Source organism: Blennius ocellaris, assembly GCF_963422515.1.
Source record: "Blennius ocellaris genome assembly, chromosome: 11".
Classification (NCBI taxonomy): domain Eukaryota; kingdom Metazoa; phylum Chordata; class Actinopteri; order Blenniiformes; family Blenniidae; genus Blennius; species Blennius ocellaris.
Genome location: NC_137660.1, coordinates 29,209,145 through 29,223,785, shown reverse-complemented (window position 1 = coordinate 29,223,785; position 14,641 = coordinate 29,209,145). Strand labels below are relative to the sequence as shown.

Genomic DNA, 14,641 nt, shown 5'->3' with positions numbered 1-14,641 from the left:
TCAACTGGGCTGTCGGTGAGATCAAAAGGAACCTCGACAAAGCTGGTTTAGGGGAAAACACACACACACACACACACACACACACACACACACACACACACACACACACACACACACACACACACACACACACAGTGTGATGCACTTTGATTCATTTGATGAAGGTGCTCCTCCTCCTCCTCCAACTTCAGTGATGAGAGTTTGAAACACTTCTGTGTGTGTGTGTGTGTGTGTGTGTGTGTGTGTGTGTGTGTGTGTGTGTGTGTGTGTGTGTGTGTGTGTGTGTGTGTTGTGTGTGTGTGTGTGTGTGGGTATAAAGCCTCTCCCCCGGGCCGGACCGCCAGCATTCCCCCGGGTGTCAGCCTCCTCCGCCTCCTCCTCCTCCTCCTCCTCCTCCTCCTCCTCCGGTCATGATGTTCCAGTGCAGCGGGCTGCCTCCTCCTCTCTACCCGGGCCTCCTGCGTCCCCCGGCGGCTCTGTCCGCTCCCCCGGCCCGCTCCCTGCCCTCCGGCTTCCTGGTGGAGGACCTGCTGCGGCTCGGCCAGCAGCAGCCGGTCGGGTTCCTCCAGCGGGCTTTCTCCTCCTGCAGGAGCCCCGCGGAGCTGCTCCCGCTCCGGCCGGCTCCGGGGGCCTCTCCGCGGGCTCCCCCGGGCCCCGGCTCCCCGGGCCCCGGGCCCCCGCTCACCGCCTGCACCGACTCGGGCTGCCTCAAGTTCGGCGTGAGCGCCATCCTGGCCCCGGCGCCCCGGACCGGTACCGCGTTATTATTATTATTATTATTATTATTATGATTATGATTATGATTATGATTATTATTATTATTATTATTATTATTATTATTATTATTATTATTATTATTATTATTGTTATTATTATTATTATTATTAGTCGTAGTATTATTATTATTATTATTATTATTGTTATTATTATTATTATTATTATTATTATTAGTTGTAGTAGTAGTATTATTATTATTATTGTTATTATTATTATTATTATTATTCATCTGATCCAGTTTAATTTGTCTGCGATTTAACATTTATAATCTCATTTATTTTCTCTCGTCGGTTTTATTGATTTATAATTAAATCGGGGATTAATTTCTAATCCGCTGCTTTTGTAATCTGGTTGAACTTTTCTTCTTTGCTGCACTGAGTCAAATTTTGACATTTTGAAATTGGAAAATATCGTTAGAATACATTTCTAACGATTTTTTTAATTTATTATTATTATAAATTATTCTATTTTATATTTTTTTTTACATTTGCGCAATAATCTCTTAATTTTTTTACATTTAAAATAGTAATGTAGTAATATTGAATTTGCATCATGTATTGTTTTGTTATCATTTGTCAAATATTCAGATTTATTGTTATTATTATTATTATTATTAATGAGAATAATAATAACAAAATCGCTTAATGAGAAAGTTCTTGGATGTTTTGAACTTCAGGCAGATTTTAATTTGAATAATTTGCTGAAAGTTAAATTAATGTATTTAAATTAAAAAGTTTATTTTGACGCAGAAAAGTGTGAAATCCGTTTGTTTCTTCTTCTTCTTGTTTTTCAGCCCAAAGTGTGGAGAGTAAAAGTTTCCTGCCTCTCCTCCACCTTCATCCCTTCATCAGAGCTTCTTTCCTCTCAGGTTCCCTTCTTTTATTCTCTTTCTTCTCTTTCTTCTCTTTCTTCTCTTCCGCTGCTTCACTTCTGCAGCCAAACTGAAAAACTGAGGATTTGTCCAAAACATTTCTTGTATTTATTTTGTTCTTCGCCCCAAACAGCAGAAATCTTTGATTTAATATTGATTATTTGACCTTTTTATGACCTTGAGGCCCAGAAACTCTGGTGGAATTCTAACGGAGCCAAATATTTAATAATCATCATTGGTTTTGATGTTTTCAGGCTGTTTTTAAGTTCCTGTTCACATTTCCAGGTGTTTTCAGACTGTTTACAGGGTATTTTTCAGACTATTTTCCAGGGTGTGTTTGAAGTATTATTCAAGGTATTTTCCAAGGTGTGTTTGGAGTATTTTTCAAGGTATTTTCCAGGGTATGTTCAGAGTATTTCCAGGGTATTTTCCAGGGTGTGTTCGGAGTATTTTTCAAGGTATTTTTTCAGAATATTTTCCAGGGTGTTTTCCATTGTGTGTTCAGGGTGTTTTCAAGCATTTTCCAGGGTATCTTCCAAGGTATTTTCCAGGGTGTGTTCAGAGTATTATCCAGGGTCTTTTCCAGGGTATTTTCCAGGGTGTTTGAGGCGGTGTTCTGGGGCTGCTCTGGCAGTGTAATGCAGTGTGTTTTCCAGGGTGTTTTCCAAGGTGTTTTCCAGGTGTTTTCCAGGGTGTTTGAGGCTGCTCTGGCAGCGTAATGCAGTGTGTGTTTTCCAGGGTGCATTCTAGGGTGTTTTCCAGGGTGTTCGGGGTTGCTCTGGCAGTGTTTTCCAGGGTGTTTGGGGCTGCTCTGATCAGTGTTTTCCAGGGTGTTTAGGGCTGCTGTGGCAGTGTAATGCAGTTATGATTTCCAGGTGTTTTCCAGGCTGCTGTGGCAGTGTAATGCAGTGTGTTTTCCAGGGTGTTTTCCAGGCTGTTTGGGGCTGCTGTGGCAGTGTAATGCAGTGTGTTTTCCAGGTGTTTTCCAGGCTGTGTGTGGCTGCTGTGGCAGCGTAATGCAGTGTGTTTTCCAGGTGTTTTCCATGGTGTTTGAGGTTGCTCTGGCAGTGTAATGCAGTGTGTTTTCCAGGGTGTTTTCCAGGCGGTTTGGTGCTGCTCTGGCAGTGTTTTCCAGGCTGCTTGGGGCTGCTCTGGCAGTGTTTTCCAGGCTGTTTTCCAGGCTGTTTGGGGCTGCTGTGGCAGTGTAATGCATGGTGTTTTCCAGCTTGTTTTCCAGGGTATTTTCCAGGTGTTTTCCAGGCTGGGTGGGGCTGCTGTGGCAGCGTTTTCCAGGGGTTTTCCAGGCTGTTTGGGGCTGCTGTGGCAGTGTAATGCTGGGTGTTTTCCAGCTAGTTTTCCGGGTGTTTTCCAGGGTATTTTCCAGGGTGTTTTCCAGGTGTTTTCCAGGCTGTTTGGGGCTGCTGTGGCAGCGTAATGCAGGGTGTTTTCCAGCTTGTTTTCCGGGTGTTTTCCAGGGTATTTTCCAGGTGTTTTCCAGGCTGCGTGGGGCTGCTGTGGCAGCGTAATGCAGGGTGTTTTCCAGCTTGTTTTCCAGGGTATTTTCCAGGTGTTTTCCAGGCTGCGTGGGGCTGCTGTGGCAGCGTAATGCAGGGTGTTTTCCAGCTTGTTTTCCAGGGTATTTTCCAGGTGTTTTCCAGGCTGCGTGGGGCTGCTGTGGCAGCGTAATGCAGGGTGTTTTCCAGCTTGTTTTCCAGGGTATTTTCCAGGTGTTTTCCAGGCTGCGTGGGGCTGCCGTGGCAGCGTAATGCAGGGTGTTTTCCAGCTTGTTTTCCGGGTGTTTTCCAGGGTATTTTCCAGGTGTTTTCCAGGCTGCGTGGGGCTGCCGTGGCAGCGTAATGCAGGGTGTCAGCAGCACTAACGCAGTGTGAAGCAGGGAGTCTGACCTCTAATGGGGCCGTAATGAAGCTCCTGTCCTGCGACACACAATCGGCGGCTGCACGCCTCATTAGCGGCCGTGTGAGGGCGCCGCCTCATTTACATAACCTGTGTTTGCTGCTCCGGACAAATTGGCCTCTTCAGCGTCACTTTCCAGGCAGAACGGGGAAATTAGTGCGAGCGTCGGGGTGTCGGGGGGGCCGGGGGCCGGGGGGGGGGGGGGGGGGGGACAAACAAACGCTTCGTTTGTGGCGTGAATGGCTGAAAAAAAGTCAAAATCCACAAAAGAGGCTTTGAAATGGAGAAAATTCAACTAAAACGATCGTCGCCGGTTCACACGTGGGGAAATGTGGTGAACTTCCAGATGACTGAGGAACTCGTGGAAAAACCTCAACATGTTACAGGTTCTTAGGATGTTTTACAGATTTAACAAAATAAAAGCTTTGGTTACTTAAGCTTTGTTGGGGCGAAAACTCTTGTTGGGATGTTTTCCAGGGTGTTTGTCTGATGTCATCTCAGGGTTTTTAAAAGTTCCAGGCTTTTTGTTGTTGTTGTTGTTGTTGTTGTTGTTTGTGTTTTTGAGGCGTGGTTCAGAATGTTGTTGTTTCCCGTCCAGCCTCGTCCTCGCCGGTGTGCCAGGGTGGGTTCAGAGTATTTTCCAGGGTATTTTCCAGGGTGTTTTCCTGGGTGGGTTCGGAGTGTTTTCCAGGTTGTTTTCCAGGGTGTGCTCAGAGTATTTTCCAAGGTATTTTCCAGGGTGTGTTTGGAGTGTTTTCCAGGGTGTTTGGGGCTGCTCTGGCAGTGTTTTCCAGGTGTTTTCCAGGGTGTTTGGGGCTGCTCTGGCAGTGTTTTCCAGGGTGTTTGGGGCTGCTCTTGCAGTGTTTTCCAGGTGTTTTCCAGGGTGTTTGGGGCTGCTCTGGCAGTGCTTTCCAGGTTTTTTCCAGGGTGTTTGAGGCTGCTCTGGCAGTGTTTTCCAGGGTGTTCTGGGGCTGCTCTGGCAGTGTTTTCCAGGTGTTTTCCAGGGTGTTTGAGGCTGCTCTGGCAGTGCTTTCCAGGTTTTTTCCAGGGTGTTCTGGGGCTGCTCTGGCAGTGTTTTCCAGGGTGTTTTCCAGGGTATTTTCCAAGGTATTTTCCAGGGTGATTTCCAGGTGTTTTCCAGGGTGTCCTGGGGCTGCTCTGGCAGTGTAATGCAGTGTGATTTCCAGGGTGCTTTGTTGTTGTTGTTGTTGTTTGTTTATTGGAGGCGTGGTTCAGAATGTTGTTGTTTCCCGTCCAGCCTCGTCCTCGCCGGTTCCGGTCCCGGGGACCTTCTCGTGGCCCCTGGCCCCCAGAGGGAAGCCCCGGCGGGGGATGCTGCGGCGCGCCGTGTTCTCCGACCTCCAGAGGAAGGCGCTAGAGAGAACCTTCCAGAAGCAGAAGTACATCAGCAAACCAGACCGCAAGAAACTGGCGGCGAAGCTCGGCCTCAAAGACTCACAGGTACACAAACACTTGTTTACTGGGGCGGGAGCAGGGACCTTGTTTGTTTGTTGACAGTGATATTCACATTTCTGTTATTGGTTGTCAGTGTTGTGTTGTTTGTTGTGACGTTTGTTAGTGTTGTTACGAGGTTATTTGTTGTGATGTTGTTTGTTCGTGTTGTGGTGTTGTTTGTTTGTTTGTGTTGTTGTGATTTTGTTTGTTATTGTTGTTGTTTGTTAGTGTTGTGGTGTTATTTGTTAGTGTTGTTGTGGTGTTGTTTGTTTGTTTGTTAGTGTTGTTGTGAGATTGTCTGTTGTGGTGTTGTTTGTTAGTGTACTTGTGCTGTTGTTTGTGTTGTGGTGTTGTTTGTTGTGATGTTGTTTGTTAGTGTTGTTGTTTGTTAGTGCTATGGTGTTGTTTGTTAGTGTTGTTGTGGTGTTTTTTGTTGTGATGTTGTTTGTCAGTGTTGTGTTGTTTGTTGTGACGTTTGTTAGTGTTGTTATGAGGTTATTTGCTGTGATGTTGTTTGTTAGTGTTGTTATGACGTTGTTTGTTAGTGTTGTTGTGATGTTGTTTGTTAGTGTTGTTATGACGTTGTTTGTTAGTGTTGTTGTGATGTTGTTTGTTAGTGTTGTGATGTTGTCAGTGTTGTGTTGTTTGTTGTGATGTTGTTTGTGAGTGTGATGGAGTTATTTGTAGTAACATTGTTGTTGTTGTTGTGTTGTTTGTTGTGACGTTGTTTGTTAGTGTTGTGGTGTTTGTTTGTTGTGACGTTATTGTTTGTGAGTGTGATGGAGTTACTTGTAGTAACGTTGTTGTTGTTGTTGTTGTTGTTGTTGTTGTTGTGTGTCAGGTGAAGATCTGGTTCCAGAACCGCAGGATGAAGTGGAGGAACTGTAAGGAACGGGAGCTCCTGTCCTCCGGCGGCTGCCGCCAGCAGACCCTCCCCACCAAGACCAACCCCCACCCTGACCTCACCGACGTGGGCGCCACCCTCCACCACGGCCTCAGCCCGGAGCCACGCCCACCACACAGCCTTCATCATCATCATCACCACCACCACCACCACCGTGCTCCTCATCCTCACAACAGCCCCTCCCCCCCCTCCTCCTCGCCGTCGCTCTGCAGCAAACAGTCTGAAGCCTCCGAGTCAGACGGCGAAGAAATTACTGTGTCATAGGAGGGATGGAGGGATGGATGGACACATGATGGATGGATGGATGGACATAAGAACAAATGATGGATGGATGGACATAAGAACAAATGATGGATGGACATATGATGGAGGGATGGATGGATGGAAACATGATGGATGGACATATGATGGAGGGATGGATGGATGGAAACATGATGGATGGACATATGATGGAGGGATGGATGGATGGAAACATGATGGATGGACATATGATAGAGGGATGGATGTATGGACACATGATGAATGGATGGATGGAGGGATGGATGGGTGGACACATGATGGATGGATGGACACATGATGGATGGATGGATGGAGGGATGGATGGGTGGACACATGATGGATGGATGGACACATGATGGATGGATGGACATAAGAACAAATGATGGATGGATGGAAACATGATGGATGGATGGACATATGATGGAGGGATGGATGGATGGACACATGATGAATGGATGGATGGAGGGATGGATGGGTGGACACATGATGGATGATGGACATAAGAACAAATGATGGATGGAGGGATGGACATAACAGCAAATGATGGATGGAGGGATGGACATAACAACAAATGATGGATAGATGGATGGACATGATGGATGGAGGGATGGATGGAATGACACAATGGATGGATGGATGGATAAATTGACACATGATAAATGAATGGATGGAGGGATGGATGGATGGATGGACACAATGGATGGATGGATGGATAGATGGACATATGATAAATGGATGGATGGAGGAATGGATGGATGGATGGACACAATGGATGGATGGATAGATGGACATATGATAAATGGATGGATGGAGGGATGGATGGATGGATGGACACAATGGATGGATGGATGGATAGATGGACATATGATAAATGGATGGATGGATGTATGGACACATGATGGCTGGATGAGAGGATGACTGGACGGTGGACTGGTCTGTGTACATATATGTGTATTATCTCCAGAGTACTTCACTGTACTTCACTGTACTTCACTGTACTTCACTGTACTTCACTGTACTTCACTCACACAAACTCTCTTTAACATTCATGAACAAAACGTTTGTTTTCTAAACAGATCTTGTATTTTCTATATTTTCTCTAATAAATTCCCCGAAACGCTTCAGAGTGACTGAACGTGTTGCGTCATCAGGAAATGAAACGCTGCCAGTGGAAAACTGTCAATAAAGTTTATTCAAAAACAAACAAATCTACCCAGTAAGTAAGAAAGTGACCCTGATGGAGGCCTGAGGGTCCTGGTCCTCCATCAGGGTCTGAACGTTGGGCCGGTCCACCGGGGGGGGGGTCCTGGTCCTCCATCAGGGTCTGAAGGTTGGGCCGGTCCACCGGGGGGGGGGGTCCTGGTCCTCCATCAGGGCCTGAAGGTCGGGCCAGTCCACTGGGGACGGTCCTGGTCGTCCTAATCAGACGGTCCACGTCTGACAGCGTCTCTGATCTGCTGGACGTCTCTCTGCAGAGCCGGGTTCTCGGGGTCCAGCTTCAGAGCCGCTTCATAATCCTGCAGACCTGAAAACCAAAACCCACAGAGACCACAAGGATGTGAGGTCCTGATTCCAGACCAGCAGGGTCCCGAGAGGAAGGAAAGGAAGACGTAGTAGAGAGGAAGAAGAAGAAGAAGAGGAGGAAGGCTCCCTGATATCTGGTCTGAAAACATCCTGGTTGTTTCAGGCTATCCATTAGCCACGAGCTAACTAGCCTAGCCACCACGGGCTAAAGAGGCGGGGCGTAGTAGAGAGGAAGAAGAAGAGAGGAAGACTCCCTGATATCTGGTCTGAAAACATCCTGGTTGTTTCAGGCTACCCATTAGCCACGAGCTAACTAGCCTAGCCACCACGGGCTAAAGAGGCGGGGCGTAGTAGAGAGGAAGAAGAAGAGGAGGAAGACTCCCTGATATCTGGTCTGAAAACATCCTGGTTGTTTCAGGCTACCCATTAGCCACGAGCTAACTAGCCTAGCCACCATGGGCTAAAGGGGCGGGGCTTCCTCTTTCGGTCTGGACCAATCAGTGAGCCGTGTTTCTTCTTCACTTCCTCTCTGGTCAGTTTGTTTCAGGCCACAGTGCCTCCTAACTGCAGCTGCTGGAACTGCAGGAGGTTTGATCTCTACAGTGAACCAACCAGATAAATGGGGGGGGACATTCTAGGCTCCGCCCCCTCCAGTGAGGGGGCGGAGCCACAGTGGTGGGAAAGCATCAGAGCAGCGAGGAGGCGCAGGTGGGAAAAACAGCCTGACGTCCGTCCGAACAAACGAAAATCTCCAGAGCTCGTCTTCAAACTACCAACCCTCAGCGTAGAGCTGCAGCCGGCAGAACGCCGTCCCCCGCCGGACGCTGGCTCGGACCCTGGCGGCCGCATTGGCGGCGACAGGAGGCGTCAGCAGCCCGAGCGCCTGTAAGACAAGCGGCGGATCAGAAGACCCGGGGGTCAGAGGTCGCCGACAGACGTCGGGACGACAGACGTGCGAACGACGGAAGCAGAACGAGAACGGACGTGCGAGGCGTCCTGGACGGCCTTGTGCAGGTTCCCCAGCTTCAGGTGACACGCCGCGCGGTTGGAGTGCAGCGCCGCCATCTTGGGGTTCAGCCGCACGGCCAGGTTGTAGGCGTTCACCGCGCCCAGGTAGTCCCCCGCCGCGAAGCGCCAACTGCAGCGGGGTGGGGGGGAAGTCACAGGTCACGTCAGAGCGGCGAGGCTCCGCCCACTGCTCACCTGTGGGCGGCGAGGCTCCGCCCACTGCTCGCCCGTTGCTCGGCACTTACTCTCCTTTGTCCTTCAGCCACTCGGGGTTCCTCTCCTCCTCCCTCAGCTCCTGCAGATCCTCCGCCAAGGCCGCGGTCGCTCTCCGAGCCGCCGCCTGTTTCTGCAGCCACTGTCAGACGAAAACATGGGGGGGGGGGGGGGGGGGGGGGGGGGTGAGTGTGTGTGTGTGTGTGTGTGTGTGTGTGTGTGTGTGTGTGTGTGTGTGTACCTCCTCCTCCTCAGCCACCCTGGACTCTCGCAGCGCCGTAGGGAAGACCCTGGGGGTGAAGGAGACCTGGATGTTCCCTCTGGGTCTGGGAGGACGAAGCTCAGCTACTTCCTGTTGGGTCTCCACTTCCTGTTGGGTCTGTACTTCCTGTTGGGTCTCCACTTCCTGTTGGGTCTGTACTTCTTGTTGGGCCTCTACTTCCTGTTGGGTCTGTACTTCCTTTTGGATCTCTACTTCCTGTTGGGTCTGTACTTCCTGTTGGGTCTCTACTTCCTGTTGGGTCTCTGCTTCCTGTTGGGTCTCTACTTCCTGTTGGGTCTCTGCTTCCTGTTGGGTCTCCACTTCCTGTTGGGTCTGTACTTCCTGTTGGGTCTCTACTTCCTGTTGGGTCTCTGCTTCCTGTTGGGTCTCTACTTCCTGTTGGGTCTCTGCTTCCTGTTGGGTCTCCACTTCCTGTTGGGTCTCTACTTCCTGTTGGGCCTCTGCTTCCTGTTGGGCCTCTGCTTCCTGTTGGGTCTGTACTTCCTGTTGGGTTTCCACTTCCTGTTGGGTCTCCACTTCCTGTTGGGTCTCTACTTCCTGTTGGGTCTGTACTTCCTGTTTGGTCTGTACTTCCTGTTGGCTCTCTGCTGTCCCCCCGCCTCCATCCCTCCGGACCCCCCCTTGGACCCCCCCCTCCTCCCTCCTCCAGGCTCTGCTGCCACGCCTGCAGCTCCTCCCACGTCTTCTCTCTCTCCGCCTCCTTCATCCTCTGGATGCCGCCTCGTTCCTCCTGCTCCAGCTGACACACACACACACATACAGGTGTGTGTGAGTGTGTGTGTGTGTGTGTGTGTGTGAGTGTGTGTGTCCAGGACGTGGTGACGGTCTCACCTTCGTGGCGGCCTGCAGGCTGAACTTCCTGTCCGCCTGCCGCCTCTCCGCCTTCCTCCTGCACTCGGAGGAGATCCTCTCCTGGTGTTTCTGCAGCGCCGCCAGTCTGATCTCCTTCTTCTGATCTCCATTGACTGACACACACACACACACACACACACACACACACACACACACACACACACACACACTGTGTTCAGTCACACTACAGCTACGAGGAGCAGAACAGTTATGATGATGATGATGATGATGATGATAGTGATGATGGTGATGATGATGATGATAGTGATGATGGTGGTGATGATGATGATGATGATGATGATGGTGATGATAATGATGATGATGATGGTGATGATGGTGATGGTGATGATAGTGATGATGATGGTGATGGTGATGATGATGATGATGATGATGATGGTGATGATAATGATGATGATGATGGTGATGATGGTGATGGTGATGATAGTGATGATGATGGTGATGGTGATGATGATAGTGATGATGATGGTGATGGTGATGATGATGATGATGATGGTGATGGTGATGATGATAGTGATGATGATGATGATGGTGATAGTGATGATGGTGATGATGATGATGATGATGGTGATGATGATGATGGTGGTGATGATGATGATGGTGATGATGGTGGTGATGGTGATGATGGTGATGATGGTGATGGTGGTGATGATGATGATGGTGATGATGGTGATGGTGATGATGGTGATGATGGTGATGGTGATGATGGTGATGATGGTGATGATGATAGTGATGATGATGATGATGATGATGATGATGATGATGATGATGGTGGTGATGGTGATGGTGATGATGGTGATGATGATGATGATGATGATGGTGATGATGCTTCCAGACAGGAAGTGGTACTCACGTGTGGTCAGGGTGAGGTTCTCCCAGGCCCTGCAGGTCTTCTTGGGTAGAGTGAAGAGCGCCGCTCCGTTCCCCACCTTGGCGGCGCTGCGGAGGTCGTCGACGGGCTCCGGGAGGAAGACCTCGAAGAGGAAGGGCGGGAAGTGAACCTGAACACACAAAACACTTCAGCAGCCTGTGGTCACACTCACACCGTGACGGCGGGGTGTGTTCAGGTACTGACACCTTCAGTAACCAGCGCCTGAACACAACACACACTGTAACTAGTACCTGAACACAACACACTGTAACTAGTACCTGAACACAACACAACACACTGTAACTAGTACCTGAACATAACACGCACTGTAACTAGTACCTGAACATAACACACTGTAACTAGTACCTGAACATAACACACACTGTAACTAGTGCCTGAACACAACACACACTGTAACTCGTACCTGAACACAACACACGCACTGTAACTCGTACCTGAACACAACACACTGTAACTAGTACCTGAACACAACACAACACACTGTAACTAGTACCTGAACATAACACGCACTGTAACTAGTACCTGAACACAACACACTGTAACTAGTACCTGAACATAACACACACTGTAACTAGTACCTGAACATAACACGCACTGTAACTAGTACCTGAACACAACACACTGTAACTAGTACCTGAACATAACACACACTGTAACTCGTACCTGAACACAACACACGCACTGTAACTCGTACCTGAACACAACACACAGTGCAACTAGTACCTGAACATAACACACACACTGTAACTAGTATCTAAACACAACACACACACTGTAACTAGTACCTGAACACAACACACTGTAACTAGTATCTAAACACAACCCACTGTAACTAGTACCTGAACACAACACAAACCACTGTAACTAGTACCTGAACACAACACACTGTAACTAGTATCTAAACACAACACACACACACTGTAACTAGTACCTGAACATAACACACACACACTTTAACTAGTACCTGAACATAACACACATACACACACACACACACACACACACTGTAACTAGTACCTGAACACAACACACACACCGTAACTAGTACCTACACACACACACACACACACACACACACACACACACACACACACACTGTAACTAGTACTTAACACAACACACACACCGTAACTAGTACCTGAACACAACACACACACTGTAACTAGTACCTGAACACAACACACACACTGTAGCTAGTACCTGAACACAACACACACACTGTAGCTAGTACCTGAACACAACACACACACTGTAGCTAGTACCTGAACACAACACATCATCACATTTTTAAGCAGGAAGAATAAATTACGAACGAATCAGATTTGTTTGTATTTGTCTGTGTTTGTTTGTGTTTCTCTGTGTTTGTTTGTATTTCTCTGTGTTTGTTTGTATTTCTCCGTGTTTGTTTGTATTTCTCTGTGTTTGTTTGTATTTCTCGGTTTGTTTGTCTTTATCTGTGTTTGTGTTCCTCCACCTTCAGGTACTCCTCCGTACACACGACGTCCACCTTGCCGGCTCGGACCCCCTTCAGCGGGACGGAGATGTGGACCGTGGAGTCGGTCTGGGTCCAGGAGAAGTCAGAGACCAGCAGAGGCATCCTGCCTCAAACCTCCGTGAGATTACCGAGGGCAAAATAATCCAGAGGGGTTCGTTCCAAACCGTGTTTTCCTCCAAGAACTGTAAACTCCCCGTCACCGACACGCTCCGTGTCCAGCCGCATGTAAAGTAGTGCCTTAAAAACACAACATCTGTGTAAAAAAAACAAAACACCCAAATAACAGACCTGAACAAGCACCTGAACGCATCACCGGGTCCGAGCAGCAGCGGCGCGTCACGTTGTCATAGTGATACGATGTTGCGTTCAAAAGAATGGGACAAATCAAGATCAACAGGTCTCTCACAAAATAAACAACAAGTGTTTTATCTTCAGTGTTTTATTACATATATCCTCCCAGCACGTATTTTTTTAATATAAATAGTATTTAATAATAATGTAAATGTCCAGAGACAATGTAAAGGCTGACGTGCTTCTTGCCAGGAGAAAAACATGAACGACAGAAACACCGAACGCTTTGAAAAGAAAAGAAAAATGTCAGCTGCGTTGGATATATAATTTAGAAGTAGTTTCCTGCTGTCGCTTTTCCATGCCGTTCATGGTGACATCATTGTAGTTAGCAGGGGGCGCTCCTCCGTGAGGGAACAAGTTACTATCAAGTTAATAACGGCAGGAAACGAGTTACAAGTTAATAATGTGAAAGAACGAGTTACTATCATGTTAATAATGCGAGAGAAGGGGTTACTATTAAGTTAATCACGTAAGGGAACACATTCCTATCAAGTTAAGAACGTCCCACATGGAAGGAACCTATACGAGGATATATGCGCATATATGAAACCTATAAGCAGCTTATATGCACATATATGCATATATATGCCACATATAGGCAAAATTGAGACACATATGTGTGAATATACAGGCCATATAGGTCTCCTGTACTGCTTCTTTATTTCCACATATATAGCCTATATCTCACTTTGGCAGCTGTCATACATTATCAAGGCAATAACTAGGAACTAACTAAAAAACAATTATACAAGAAGAACATATACGTGCATATATGCGCACATATATACGTGCATATATGTACATATATAGGTGCCTGTATGCACGTATATGTGTACATATTTGTGCATTTATGTACATATAATATAGGAAAATGGCCAATTTTATATATGTCACATGTATTAAAAACCTATCTCAAAACTATATTAAAACATATATGTTTATATAGGTTCTTTCCATGTGGGGTGAGGGAACAATTTACTATCAAGTTAATAATGCGAGAGAAGGGGTTACTATTAACTTAACGCAAGGGAACACATTACTATGAAGCTAATAACACGAGGGAACTAGTTGCTATCAAGTTAATAACACGAGGGAACTAGTTAGTATCAAGTTAATAACACGAGGGAACTAGCTAGTATCAAGATAATAACACGAGGGAACTAGTTGCTATCAAGTTAATAACACGAGGGAACTAGTTAGTATCAAGTTAATAACACGAGGGAACTAGTTAGTATCCTGTGGCCACTAATTAAATGAGCGTGTTTCTGAAGTGTATTGTGTCAGTATATTAGAGTAATCTGTTACTATTAATGAGTATTTAAGGGCAGTGACGCAGCGTTTATATGTCCAACATGGCGGCCAGTCTCCCGCCAACCCCCCCCCCCCCCCTCCCCCTCCCCCCTCTGACGTCTGACGTCACGCGAACTTCACTAACTTCATACTCGTTGACCAAAATGGCTTATCTGAAGCACATTGACCTGGAAAACTTCAAGTCCTGGCGGGGAAAGCAGCTCATTGGGCCTTTCATGCGCTTCAACTGCATCGTGGGGACGAACGGCTCCGGTAAGTGTCGAAATGTATGATTTTAATTATCACCGTAGTTAAATCTGAGCTGGTTGACCGTTAAGCTAGCGGCTACGTCCCGCCTTTTCCCGAAACAAAAAAAAGGGAAAAAAAGTTCAATTATGTTTTAAATAGCGGAATTTCTCCTGCTGGTTTATCATTTAAAACACCGTTTTTTCATTTAACACTTGTATTAACTGGTTTTAACGGGATTTTTTGGGGGGGAATTTGACGATGATGAT

General features: G+C 47.3%; 3 protein-coding genes across 3 annotated transcripts in view; 2 read left to right on the top strand and 1 right to left on the bottom strand.

The window, feature by feature from the left end:
- Positions 1-410: 410 nt before the first annotated feature.
- Positions 411-6,185, top strand: LOC308136031 (homeobox protein DBX1-B-like; the record flags this gene model as incomplete). Its single annotated transcript, XM_080504226.1, has 4 exons — positions 411-753; positions 1,571-1,645; positions 4,821-5,023; positions 5,859-6,185. 4 exons carry the CDS (start codon positions 411-413, stop codon positions 6,183-6,185), a joined length of 948 nt encoding a protein of 315 aa, XP_080360352.1.
- Positions 6,186-7,618: 1,433 nt separating this feature from the next.
- Positions 7,619-12,587, bottom strand: dnaaf4 (dynein axonemal assembly factor 4; the record flags this gene model as incomplete). Its single annotated transcript, XM_080504825.1, has 8 exons — positions 7,619-7,725; positions 8,502-8,607; positions 8,709-8,862; positions 8,978-9,087; positions 9,187-9,297; positions 10,060-10,193; positions 10,952-11,099; positions 12,465-12,587. 8 exons carry the CDS (start codon positions 12,585-12,587, stop codon positions 7,619-7,621), a joined length of 993 nt encoding a protein of 330 aa, XP_080360951.1.
- A 1,703-nt stretch (positions 12,588-14,290) lies between these two features.
- The window catches only part of LOC308136485 (structural maintenance of chromosomes protein 1B-like), a gene marked incomplete at both ends in the record, with an annotated part of 28,295 nt that continues 27,944 nt past the window's right edge, over positions 14,291-14,641 (top strand). The window contains one exon of the mRNA XM_080504824.1: positions 14,291-14,399. Within this exon, the coding sequence (XP_080360950.1) occupies positions 14,291-14,399 (109 nt within the window). The remainder of the gene's footprint in view (positions 14,400-14,641) is intronic.